The sequence below is a fragment of the Paroedura picta genome, chromosome 7 (assembly GCF_049243985.1).
Source record: "Paroedura picta isolate Pp20150507F chromosome 7, Ppicta_v3.0, whole genome shotgun sequence".
Taxonomy (NCBI): domain Eukaryota; kingdom Metazoa; phylum Chordata; class Lepidosauria; order Squamata; family Gekkonidae; genus Paroedura; species Paroedura picta.
This window is the reverse complement of record NC_135375.1, coordinates 65,810,927-65,825,027: the sequence shown is the minus strand read 5'-3', so window position 1 is coordinate 65,825,027 and position 14,101 is coordinate 65,810,927. Positions and strand designations below refer to the sequence as shown.

The following is a 14,101-nucleotide window of genomic DNA, read 5'->3' as shown; positions in this document are numbered from 1 at the left end:
TCATGTTCATAAAAAGATGTGTCTTGTGCATTCGCAGCTCCTGGTTCCATTTTTAAGTATCTACAGATTTGGCTGCACTGAAAATTAGATATATTGATACCCTACTTCATTCTTCTTTGGGAATGCAAAGTGGCCTACAACCTCCTCCTCCTCCCCTCTTCTACCTTATCCTCATCATAATGCTGAGGAGGAAGCTGCACCAAGAGAGTGCCTGGTTCAGTCACCCACTGAGCTTATGTGGCAGACTAGGGGGTTGGATTTGAGCATTCCAGGTCCTAGCCTGACACATCAGCCACTACACCACACTGGTTCCAAACGTTTGCAAAGCTGGTTCTTCGTGTGCTGTCCATTCTTCTAAAAACTTTCCATTTCTACCATCCATGGTGAACAGAATCATTCATTATATGATGCTTACTAGATTCAAACATCCCAAGACAGCACCAGAAGATTCAAATATCTGATTGCCCCACAGCTAGTTGGGTAAAAGAAGTATGAATAATTAGCCTGATCCAGTCAACATATTTTAATTGTTTTATTTGGCTTTGATTAAAAAAATACCATTAAGCAAGAATGTCAAGAATCAAGTTCCAGGAGATATATATAGATATATATAGGTTGTATGGATACACACATGTGCAGGTTACTCAAACTCTTTTTTGGACCATAACTGCACCATTGGTACCACTGGAGTTTTTGTTTTGTTTTTTTTAAGAGCAACAAAGTATTGAGCAGATATATCAGCAGCCTAGTCCAAGCATTGTAGATTTTTTGCTCTCTAAACAGTTGCAAAATTATCTGTTGTGTGTAGTCCAATATTCTAGAAACGGAGTTTCCACCATCCATCCCTCGATTTCAGGGTTTATTGGCTTTGGGTCAACAGTAAAGGATCAGCTTTTCATCCCAAATGCAGTCCCTTTCATCAATATCTGTAGACAGAGCATCAATCCGTAGCAGCAGAGCATCAATTTTTCATGTCCAAATTCAATCCCTATCATCTCCAGTTAAAAGAGTCAATTAGTCATCACTGGAATAACTTCAGCTGAGATTCTAGAAAGCTGCTGCTAGTCAAAGTGGATAATACTGATTCTGACAGACCAATGATCTGATCCCCATAAGGAAATGTCAAATGTTCATGTGCTGGCTTCCTGAACTTGTAGTTCCTCAATAAGTGTGGCAGTCCAGAATTAACCTTGCAAAGTGACAGCCAGTGATCATTATGTTAAAGTTAACTACTATGTTTCTGTATCCAAGCAACAAATTAATTTATTCAGCTGGCCAAAAAATTCCTCAGATCTTATGGACAAATGAGTGAGATGTCATTATCACAAATTATAGACATTTCTCGATGGGACTTAGAAGTGGTTCATCAATTACATGCTACAGTTGACTGCAGGTATTTCACATTGATAATTTTCTCCTTATTAGCCTGCATATCTCTTAAAGAAATTAGTAGGGGACATAGGTTTAAATCATATTTTGAATTTCCAATTAATTTCTACGTATGTTTAGATTTTCGCCTCTATAATTTTGCTATTCACATTTCATGAACTTTATTTATGTTTTACTGAGCATTTCATATTTTAAGCAAAATAGTATAGCAAGTTTATTTTCAGATGTGAAACTGTACTTCTTTCGCAGCCCTGAAAATGAGACCTTTGTATTCTGTTTTACAGCTATTGAAGATAACTTACAGAGACAGTAAGAATCTGGATGGAATATCTGCAGACGCAGACCTTGCCCAAATTAAATTGTATATGTCTTTTAAATTAAGTGATAAAATAGGTACCAGCAAATTGATACAACCTCTTTTTTGCTAAAACAGTGCTTTATGTTGAGAGAATTCCTCATTTGGAAGACAGTTTAGCAGCTGGTACAGGCAGGTCGTGAAACACTTCAACATTTTTATTGATTTTTTTAATGGACTCTACATCAGGCGTGAAACGGCAACCATATAAATGAAGTATCTTCAGTCTGATGGAAACAAAATAGAACATTAGTAAAATAAATAAATGTGCTGTCCACCAATCCCCTGGCAACAGCAGAATAAGTCCTTGAAACTCAGGTGGTTTTTTTTAATGCTTGAGAGCCTTAAATAAAAGGTCCTGAAGGATCCTGATAGCTGGATGAATGCAAACTCTGTGGGACAATACTTTTTATCTTAGTACTTTCAGCCCTGAACAAAATTGTGACTCTGGCCAACTGAATGCTATGAATGGGTGCCAGTGTGATGTGGTTGCTAAGAGCACTGGACTATTATCTGGGAGACCCAGGTTCAAATGCTCATTCATCCCATAGAAGCTCGCTGGGTGACCTTGGGCCAATCGCACCCTCTCAGCCTAAGCTACCTTAACAGGGTTGTTGTAAGGATAAAATGTGGGAGTGGAGAATGATGTAAACTTATTTGGGTCCTTATTGGGGAGAAAGGCAGTGTATAAATGAATGAATTAAATAATTAAATGAGTCAACTTGTTGTAGTGGTTAAGAGTGGCAGCTTCTAATCTGGAGAGCTGGGTATAATTCCATGCTCCTCCACATACAGCCAGCTGGGTGACCATGGCCTTGTCACAGCTCTGATAATGCTATTCTAACTGAGCAGTCCTGTCAGAGCTCTTTCAGCCTTACCTATCTCGCAGGATACCTGTTGCAAGGAGAGGGAGGGAAGGCAATGGTAAGCTGCTTTGAGACTCCTTCTAGCAGTATTGGTATTGACCTTTAAGGCCATCCACAGTCTGGGCCCAACATCCCTGAGGGACTGCCAGCTGACTATAAACCCCAGAGAGCACTTCGCTCCACCAACATGAATAGACTGGGGATCCCTGGCCCTTAAGATGAGTACTTAGCCTCAACCTGCCAGTCCTGGCCATGATCTGGTAGAATGACCTCCTGGAAGAGCCTTACAGGAACTGCCTCCCGCAAAATGGAGCTCTTCCTCCAGGCATTCATTTGAGGCCAGTGAGCTGATGGAGCATCACAAGGGCCCTCCTCCATAATTCTATCCATCTTGAACCATTGACAACCTGGCAGCCACAGTGATCTGTTATATTTTAATGGTTTTAATGTTGCTTTACTGGCTATTGTGTATTAAATTCCATTGTAAACTGCCCCAAGTTGGCTGTGCTGAGAGGGGTGGGTATAGAAATCCGATAAAATAAATTATGTTAAGAGTTGTTCTTTAATGCTCAAATTTCTGTTCATCCTGTCCTAGATACTAGGGGTGGGGGGTGGGATTGAAACAGGGGTTAGCATACATTTGTAACTATTATTTTCCTAGAGGTTGGTAGTCCCTGAAAGACAGTAAATAACTTAAGTCCTGGCTGTCTGCGCAATTCTAGTGATTGTCAGGGTGATATTTTAGGCATACGGGTAAGCCAAGAGAGTAATGCTAAGAGCCCTTGATGTTTTGGATGACATGGTGCAGGTACTTGGGTGGCAGCACCTCTCTAGCTAGCTTTTTGGTTTTTTTCTAGTAAGCTTGAAGGACAGAGCACTCTTCACCAATCCTTTCTAGACAGACTGCCAGGCTGGTCACAAATGCAAACAGCTTCCATCCCATCTCTCCTGCAAATGCTGCTGGGACAGCTGTGTGTCCTCTCATTTAATTTTCAGCTTTTCGCTCTTTTCATACAGTGTTCCAGAAATTCACTTGGCATCCACAGCAAAAATATTGTCTGCCTTCTTTCTTACTATAAAATAAAAATAAATTACCCTTGCTTCTTCCTCTATGCCCCCAATTAGTCTATGAGCTATTATGTTGGTAAACAGAATTATCTGTACTAGAAAAATCTTAATATAGGATTATGTCTATATGTGCACAGCTAATTATTTCTAAATCCCTAAAAAGACAGCATAATAAAATCACGTGGCATGATTGAAAGCTTAAAATATCCATCAAAATATTAACTGTATATAATTACACTTGCTTTACAGTGAAAATAAAGGTACATCCTTGAATTGATCTGAATAAGATAAGGTAGACAGGCATTTATGTATATTTAATACACAATTATGTGTATAAAAGCAAATGTTTATTTCCAATAGATACTTGTCCAATGTGCTTCCTTTTGGAGCATATATTTATTTATTGTTGTACTTATAGACCGCCACTCTCGGCCCGGCCAGCTTGTGGCTTTTTACATAAAAACATAGGGCTAAATGCATAAGACTCAATAAAAACCACAGTACATCCAAAATGACCTCAGCAGTCAACAATCTAAGATTTCCCCCATACCCATCCTCAACCCTTCCACTATCATTCGCCATTACCCTGGTAGATGGTTGCAGGCAATGGTTAGCTTAGGGGGCTACAGACTACAAAGGCTCCAGAGGCTATAGGGGGAAGGACCCAATCTTACTACCCCAGCCTCAACCAAACCTGAGTTTGTACTAATACTATTCCTATAGCCTACTTGTGTATATCCTGTATCTCTACATGAATGGAATAGTGATGGGCATGAACCTAAACATCTCAGTTCACAGCAGACTCTGAACCAGCCCCAAATTTCCCCATACCAGGCAATTCATATCTCCCTTCCTTTCAGCCCCAGCTTGCCATGGCCAGGAGAAAGGGGCCAATTGCCCAGGAAAGGCTAAATGGCCAGCAGCCATTTCAGCCTAACAGTAGGGCAGGTGTGCCCATCCTGCTCAGATGTTAATTAAATGGCCCAAACAGCCAAACTGAACTGGACAAAACTCCGGTAAACGTTTGGTTTGTGCCCAATCCCTAGTACAGGATTGTTTAATTGGGTTTCTTTATTATCTTCAAGTAAAACAGCTATTAGAATTAATGAATCTGTATTACTAGTTGTACTCACCTTTTGCAGTTTTTACATAGTTTTGCAACTGCATCTGGAGTTATAGCCTTGCAGAAACTAATCTTCACACATTCCAAAGTACTGAAGCAGAAGTTGGCCAACAAACAAACTCTAAAGACCAAGAACAAGAGGCAAGTTACCTTCCTCCTTATTTTGCCAATAATCTGATCAGCAGTTTAGTTCTATGAATCCGATCCTCATATTGTGCATTTAAACGATCCAAGATTACTTTCTATAGCATCAGATGAATACCCAGAAAAAACTCCTGTTTCACTCTTGAATGTAATACAAGTCAGTCATTATGCTTAATACATGTAATGTACAGTATACACGGTTTGCAGTCTTCAGTCTAAGACTTTGCTAGCTGGTCTATGATGAGTTAGTTTCCATAGCTGTCATTTAGGTACAACCTGTATAGGGATCTCTGCTTTCAGATTTCAGGGGTTCTGCTCTAGCCCAGCAAGTCTGATCTTTCTTCCTTAGGATTCACAAAGGGGAGAGTCTTCACTAACTCCGATAAAAGTAGGTGAAAATTTACCCCAGGAAAATTCTGAGTGATCATTATCAGCAGCAAAATTATCTTCAATGTTACCTATTTTTTAAAAAAAGATAAAAAAGTAAGACCACCATAAGTGGAGGACAAAAAATTCCCAGGACCTCTTGAGCCAGTGTTAAGCTGCCTCCAGGCAAATGCCTTTCAATTTGAATGCAGTTCTGGCTGGGGCGCAGGGAACCCCCAGCACAGTAAAAGGCCCTTTATCACCTAGACTCACCTTTCTGCTAGATTGAAGCAAAGTTGCCTGGCAGACCACACTAAGCCCATCAAGAAGCCAGCATTGAAGCAAGACGAGCCAGCTGGGGCTGATGGCTGCTATACTAATTGCCAACCTTCAGCCTGCTAATAAGGTTGTTATCTCCAGCAGACTATCCTTCCCCTCCTTTCCAGCTGCATGGTTTTGTCTGACAAACATCTTGTAAAGCAGTAGTTGTAGCAAGAAACAACACTACACTCTTGCCAACAACCTGCAACACGGCCAGCGCAGCAGAGTCAGCGACCTGGGGTGGTTGAAAGGAGCAGGGCCAGGGTGTTCACGGCGTGGTGGCTGCGCTCCTTTCCCGGCCGGGCTCCCTGCAGGGGCGATGTTTCAGCGGTGCAAAAGGAGCAGGGCCGCCGCGTCGAAGACGTGGTGACCCTGCTCCTTTCCCGGCAGCAAACCATCTGGGCAGCCAGTCTAGGGCGGGCCAAGTGGCCAATAGGGAGGTGCGCTTCATGTACCTCCCAATTGGCCACTTGGCCCCCGAGTGGCAGTCGGAGGGGTCCCCTCCAAGTTTTTATCCCGAACTGGTCCCGCCCTAACTCCTCCCTGGGAGCTATTAGCCTTTTCTTTAATCTGCTCCGCAGGAGTGGTTAAAGATTTGTTAACCATCACTTTGTTTTGGTTTACTCCATTTTACCTTCATATGAATTTTATTTAATGCTGCCCTTACTATTATTAAATCATTTGCCCTCTTTGTGTGGTTGTTGTTGGTATTTTAATGACAGTGAGCTGCCCTGAGTGTTTCAAATGGAAACACCGTAATTTTTGGAAGGATGGGCAGGCAGGGGCTGCATGACCTCACTCTGGATGGTCAAAGAGGTTGGGCTGTGTAGCCTTATTTGCCAGCATTTTTCATCTAACTGGCTTGTGGAAAGAAAGGAGAAGTGTCTGGACTTTGTCTCCCATTACTGGGAGCATCCGAAAAAGTGTGAGTTCAGTGGCCTCTTTAAGACTAACAAAGTTTTAATAGTGGGAGCTTTCATGTGCATGCACACTTCTACAGACATTTTAATAATAATAGCAGCATTTTGGTTTCTCTTTGTAGAGTACACTGAATTCTAGCGGATTGATTGGCTGTTTTGACAAAGGATTATCATTGGCTGTATTTGGTTGTGACACAGTCTACTGATGTAACAGTAGACTGGCCCGGCAGGGGAGTCACCGCGCAGACACTGAAGTCCTCCGCCCAGGTTCTCCTCCCATTGGGGAAAGGAGCAGGGAGGCTGGGTCGAGGACGCAGCCTCCCTGCTCCTTTCCCACCCCAGAGCCCTTGCTCGGTAGCCTTCTGCCGGCCCCAGGCTACCTTCGCAGCATCCAGGACACTGAGAAGGTGCCCCTGGGACCACCAGAAGGCCGCCCCGCCCACCACCACCACAAAGAGCCTTCTGCCGGGCCCAGCCACTCCCTGCCAGCATCCTTGATGCTGCTACGGAGCTACTGGGGCCTGCAGAAGGCCGTGCCGCCCCCCCCCCCCCCGCCCAAGAGCCTTCTGAGCATCTGCTGGCGGGGGCTCATGGGAGCTGTAGTCCATGAACAACACAGGTTGACTACCCCTGCTCTAGCGCCCGCTGTATTTCAGTGACAGCGGGCTTAATTTCTAGTCACTAATAAAATGCTTGTTAAATAAGAAGTCAGTTTCATTTTTGTGTGTGCAGTACTTTGCCTGAGGAAAACAAGGAAGCATTCATCTCATCTCAGCTGTCATAAAGCAGCAATTCTCAGGGGGAAAATATCTGGAGATCATCTGTAACACTGGAAGATCTCTAGCACCACCAGGAGTTTGACAATCCTAGCAAGACCAGAGAATATATTTTCCCAGGGTTGGAAATGGCTGCCAGGACAAGGGGAAACCTGGGAAGAAAGCAATCCTTGTGCAGGCTGTGCATAGTACCTTTTATCTAGGGATGCCAGCCTCCAGGTGGGACCTGGGGGTCCCCTGGAATTACAGCTCATCTCCATACCAGTTTTGCTGGAGAAAACTGGCTGTTTTGGAGGGTAGACTCTGTGGCACTGGGCATAGTCCTCTCCTGGTTGAATATCTGAATCTCTTTGCTTGCAATAGACTTCCTCCAGACATTTTCTGCTGGCAGGGCTCTGAAATGTAATTTTGAGAGAAGGGAAATGGAAGGAACCAATGGGGGGGAATTCAGCAGATTCAGCTCTTCCTTCCTATTCCTTTTTCATTGAATGTAAATTCAACAAGGCCACCACAGGACAGACAGATGAGCAGAAAGCCACTCTGGCCTCCTCCCCAAGTTAGTTATCTTTTAATATATAGATACATATTTAAAAAACTAAATACCACCCCCCCCAACTAGAGTAACCCTTCTAGGGCTCTGGAGTACCATGGGGTTACTAATAAGCCTGGCTGAGAATAACTTAGCTAGACTGTCTGCTGGTCAGCTTATGGTTTGCCTTCTTTTGTAATATGCATGACTCAACTGAAGCCAATTGTACCAAATCTTTCAGCATTCAACTGTTCTCAGGTTGTGGCATATCATTGTCTGGGCTACCTGCACTGGTTGGAAGGAGACTGATTAATGGATGATAAAGTCTTGCCACAGAAGGATTTAGATATTCATGGTGTCTTTTGAATGTGTGCTTCATGCCAGGGTACCAGAAGACAGATCTGCAAGTCTTTCATTTCATGACATCATATTACAAGCTAATGATTTCTAGGCAACTACTAGAAGTGAAAGGCAACAGGAATCAAGGAAAATTCTTGCAGTAATTTATATAATTGTGCTGCCATCTAAATAACTGCAATGCAAACATGTATCAGTACATAAATCCCTTTCTGAGTAGAAGAAAAATTGCCATATGAGAATCAGTTGGAAACTTCACTTAAAATAATGGCGTCAAAGATAAATGGACTATACAGATGTAGCCAAGATAGACTGAATTAAAATAGCACAAAAGCCCACAATTATGGAGATGTTACCATAGCTACCTAGGAAACACTATCTTAATGGCCTACAATTCAGAAAGGGAAACTGAAAAAAGCCCTTAGACTGTTTTGTCTCTTTTCTGCTCTGTTTCTTAATTAGCAGACCCTTAACTTCTGAAAAGCTGCAGCAATGATGCAAAAAGAGCTCACTTCTGACAACTGTCATGTTGTCTCAGAAGTCTGTAGCTATAGCCACCGACACATTAACAGACTCCAGCAAGAAATATGCTTCCTTCTCAAATGGAAATGACCCACTAATTAAAAATGTACCATATAAAAGTCTACATTGGTAACATCCATCCATCCATCCCTAGTTCAAGTCCAGTAGCACCTTAAAGCAGGGGTAGTCAACCTGTGGTCCTCCAGATGTCCATGGACTACAATTCCCATGAGCCCCTGCCAGCATTTGCTAGCAGGGGCTCATGGGAATTGTAGTCCATGGACATCTGGAGGACCACAGGTTGACTACCCCTGCCTTAAAGGCCAACAAGATTTACAGGGCACACACTTTCAAGAGCCAAACTTCCTTCACAAAATACAAAGCTTTGATCCTTGAACGTTTGTACCTGGAATTCTTGGTTGCCTTTTAAGTGCTACCGGACTTGACCTTAGTTCTTTTACTGCAAACCAATACAGTTATCCATGTAAAACACAGGTTGCATGATGTTTAAGAAAATTTTAGTCATCATGAATATGCAGTGGAATTATTTGTCTCAATGGATGAAAATGTTGCACTTATTGGAACCCATGAAGCAATATTCAGCTGTTTTTCTCTTTATGTATATCTAGGGAGATTTTTTTCATGGGCAGTTACTTTTAGACCAGATTGTACCACATTCCTTGGCACAGTTATCTGAATCATTCATGATCCTTGACCTGGACCAGTCTCTATCCTTCTGCTTACCTATTTAACTGCACTTGGCTAAATAATTTAAAATTGATTAATTTTAATATATTAATAATATATTTATTAAATGGAGATTTTATTCGTGAAACTGTTGTAAGCCTAGAAATACAACAGATAAACAATCCATAACAGAGTTCTGCTTTTTCACCACTGCAACACGCTGGGCTGACATTTTGTTGGAGGGTCATAAGGCCCCCTATCTTGGTATCTGAGCCACAATCATCCCATTCCTACTGATCGAACGGGGGTGGGGTGGAATCTCACCTTCAGACTTGTACCATCTATGCCCTGTGGATCCAGAAGCTTCCAATTCCTCCCAATTGATATCAGACACAAAAAACTACTCTAAGCCTGCCATTTCTTGAGAGAGGCTGTGGAAGGCTTCTGATATCGACAGCTTTGAGGTGATGGAGAGACCCAAGGCTTCGGGCCCTCCTGCCTTTGCAGTGGAGGCAACTGCAATGTATGGATCTCCTGGTTGCCAATCTCTGCCGAATGCTTTGGACAAGAAAGGCTTTAAAATATTTTTTCTTTTGTTTTGATCCCATACCATGGCCTTACTTAGAAGCTTTGTTGTCCTCCACTGAAAAGAGTTCAGAAAAGGTAAGTTTTTCTTCCCAAAATAGTGGAGCAGGGCTCAAGCATCCTGCCAGAACTACAAGTCTATTGAAACTGGAGGATCAGCCCCATGCTGGAGAGTCATATAAAAAATGGTACATCCCTGCACAGAGCTAGAGGAGGCATGACCTAATCAGTTTGAATGACTTCCTCCCACACACACAGTGAAAGGGGAGAGGTAAAATGAAGTAAGTGAGAAAACTGTAATCAGAATGTTCAGAAATCTTACCCTCTTTTGCTTGTTGCTGTAGAACTCAAATCAAGGTAAGACAGTTTACAGAAGCTTCCTGCCAAAGCTTGAACTCCAATGTCAGTCACCTCTTGACAGCCACTAACATCAAGATACCTGGAGGAGTAAAAAGTTAGCAACCAGAATGGCGGGATGAAATAACAGTTCATATACCAGTGTGGTAGCATTATGAACACTGTTAAGTATAAAAATAATCTAATTCTGTAACAGACTGCACCAGCAAATAATTATTTAGGAAGAATGTAATACAGATTTAACAAGTTTCTCATCATAGTTCTTTAAATAGAAATATCCCACATTTCTATGTAAAATATATTGGCAGAGTTTAAATATGAAGAGGAGGAGAGGAATCAGATTGCTTAAAGAATCAAATAGTTTTACTGTGAAGAGAAACAAATTTGTGTAAAAAGGATAACTATTTGTTATCCTCAGTCATTCTGCTGTTCAACAGCTATTCTCAAAGTGTACTCAAAGGAGCAGGAAGTCTCCCACTGAGCAAATTTGAAAATAATCAGGAAGTTCCTCTTAACTATCCAAAATACAAAAATCCTCTAATGCCCCTTTAATATTCTGTTCAGTTATGCACACTGCAGATCTTGCATCTTACAACAAAATGTTCAGAATTTTGTGTTGCTTTTGATCATTCAGTGGGCTACTTCTATACTTTTGTCCAGCCTTTCTCAACTTTTTTACCATTGAGAAACCCCTGGAACATATTTCAAGGATTCAAGAAACCCCAGAAGTGGCATGATAATGCAGAATGTGGTTGGGAAGCATATCTGTGTTCATGCCTATCCAGGGCCCTTCCCTTTCCCACCTCCTCCAGGCCCATCATTGGCTATTTTGTGAAACACATGAGACATTCCATAAGACACATGAATACACTCAGGCTCAGAGAGGGCTTCTACAAGGGTGGCATTTTGAAGAACAAATATTCTAATGGGGGGGTGGGCTCCAAGAGACATATTTGGATAGTTTTCATTAGTGTGGAAGCTTCTCCATTCATATTATTTACCACCTTATAGTCCCTATTATTATATCACATGAGTGCATTTATATATTAGACTACAAGAAGATCTCAAGGGGGGTTGAAATGCAGTTCGTTATCTGGTAATTTATCGATGTGTCAAAAGGTTTTCAGTTTGTGCACTAGTGCATGATAGATGTTGATGTTTTTAATTTTTATATGTACACATGTATTGAAATAAATATTTGCATTTTAATATTTAATACTGCTGCTGCTCAACATTTTAGGTTCCTAGCATTTTGTGAGGTGAGTTGACATGATCATATATGGTCATATCACTTGATAAATGTTTAACAAACTTAAAATATATTTAAAATTAATTAACTTCCACCCATTCAGGAAACTCTTTCAGGGCCATCAAGAAACCCCAGGGTTTCATGAAACCCTGGTTGAGAAAGCCTGCTTTGTACTATCATGATTTTTGAAACTACAGGGTATCCACTATAAATTTTGAATTATAAAATAATGATTAGTAATAGATTAGTAATAGATTGTGTTGTGTCTGTAGCCCTGCCAAGGACTGGGACAGTTCATTTAGCCAGAGCGCTTTTGGACTAGCTGCAACTCCCAGTCAGTTTAACGTGAAACCAGTAGTACACGCTGGCAGGAAAGTTCTGTTATGTGGTGTTGGGCATTTTGGTGGGTTTTCAGTTCAGTCCTTGCTCTCTTGCTGTAACATGCTGCAGTTCTAATGAAGACTTTAATCACTTCCAGTGTCCATGTTTGTTAAGGATAGAAGTCAAAAGAATCTAGAAATCACTCATTTTTTTCTACATGAAATCTTACAAAAAGCATAAGACCTCCTATAAGAATATGGAGGAACTTTTGCCCTTTACCCCTCTTATTTATTTAGATATATATTTATTTATATTTATTTATTATATTTATACATACCGCCCTCCCTGAAGGCTTAGGGCGATTCACATAAAACAGAAGACTGCAGTAATGCACACGTCGTCCTATGCAGTTCCTGAGGAATCCCAATTTCAGAAAAGCAAGGGAAAAAGGGGAGATTCACATAGATCCTTCTGCAAACTGCTTTTCATTTATAGTAGTCAATATCCAGGACAATTTGACTCTTGCCAGCACACACAGACACAGCATTGCCTCTGATGTGCTCAAAGCCTTTGAGCACTCTGCTGATGCACTGGAATCTTTAAGAGTGCTTGCTGTTGAAATAACAGTTAAGGGGTGGGTGGGCGGAGACTGGACATGGCCTGTCTGAGGCAGGGCCCAATTGGGATGCGTGAATGGTCCCTGTCACTTTAAAATGGTGCGGCAGCCGGGAGCCAGCTCCCTGCTGCAGCGCCATTTTGGGGAGGTTGGGGGCCTTCCCTGTGTCCCCACGGCCATCCCTGTGCCTTTGTACCCCTGGGAGGCGAGGGTGGGCAAGTGGCTGGGAGGCCTCTCCATGCCTCCACAGCCCTGCCTCCCCTCCAAATTTCCTCCCGCTATCACCCACTGCATTTTGGCATGCAGCGGACTTTACAGCTAGTATTCATAATATTCTAACACTTCTTAAAACAAATACATTTACAATAATTCTTGCTATCTTCAAACATACTTGATTGCTGGTAGGTACATGCTTATTCCCATTACACTGATATCAGTTACTTGAGAACAAGAGCTGAGAACAAGACATTCCAGTTCAGGACATTTCTTTGCAATAAAGTGAACCACACAGTCCTTCACCTGCAACTCAATGGAGAAACAAATGTTAAGCTTTGAGTGACAGTCCTCTTATATGGTATGACCAATTCATTTATGAATCACCTCAATAAATGCTTTGTCTTCTGACACACATGATGAAGACAACCACCCCTACCACATTTTCCCTCTGCCCTGTCATGGATTTTTGCCTCCTGATGAGGCTGCAAGGGAAAACAAAACAAACTTTCCCCCCTCTTCTTGGCTTGTCAATCACAACACACCAGTTGTCATGTGGACTGAAACTTTCTTCCCCCCTGAGCCCTGAAATTATTGTTATTTTTTTAAAGGGTACTTCCGCATTGCTGTGCTGTAATGCCACAACACAGGTGAATTTCTAATTAAAAAATTAACACTTCCGCGTTCCTATGGAGAAATGCCAGAATGATACAGCATCTCCCCCCCTTTGGGGATTCATGGTGTTTTGGATTCTGAAACTGGAAATGGTAGTACATAGTAGATCTGTATGGGTTAAGAGACAATTTTTCAACGATTGGTGGGTTAAGAGTGCAAAAGTAGAAAATAGTCTGGAAGCTAGTTAAAAACATTTTAACTTGCTCCCAGAACATTTTGCCATCTCATTTTTAAAACAATTTCCACAGCTTTGTAAGCTTCATTAAAAAAAAAAAAACTTGCTGTCTCAGCCCTTCAGAGAGAGTCCATGACTTGTACAAATGTGGGCTGATCAACCTAGGAAATTCACATCCTTACATTACCTACTCCTGACATATACAAAATAATCTATTCTACATAAACAGAAAAGAAAGGGTCAAAATGGCCTTACCGCATTAAGCCCTGTAATGTTGAGACAAGTTAGTTTTTTCATATAATTTACTATCTGTTCCAAGCAGTCCTCTGTAACCCTGTGGATCCTTCCAATGTTCAGGACGTTGATGTTTGGACATTTCATGGCAACACATCTTATGCATTTTGCAGTAATAGCATGGCAACCAAATATTTCCAGTTTCCTGAGACTGGAGAAAGATATGGCCTATTCCAATACAGTTAACATCATC

At 41.7% G+C, this 14,101-nt stretch overlaps 1 protein-coding gene across 1 annotated transcript in view; it reads right to left on the bottom strand.

The window, feature by feature from the left end:
- Nucleotides 1-519: 519 nt before the first annotated feature.
- LOC143841928 (uncharacterized) overlaps nt 520-14,101 on the bottom strand; it is a 32,109-nt gene continuing 18,527 nt past the window's right edge. The window contains exons 6-10 of the mRNA XM_077346479.1: nt 13,870-14,059; nt 12,943-13,070; nt 10,331-10,447; nt 4,812-4,922; nt 520-1,971 (exon numbers count right to left, since the gene is read on the bottom strand). Coding sequence (XP_077202594.1) covers nt 1,845-1,971; nt 4,812-4,922; nt 10,331-10,447; nt 12,943-13,070; nt 13,870-14,059 — 673 coding nt within the window. The 3' untranslated portion in view covers nt 520-1,844. The remainder of the gene's footprint in view (nt 1,972-4,811; nt 4,923-10,330; nt 10,448-12,942; nt 13,071-13,869; nt 14,060-14,101) is intronic.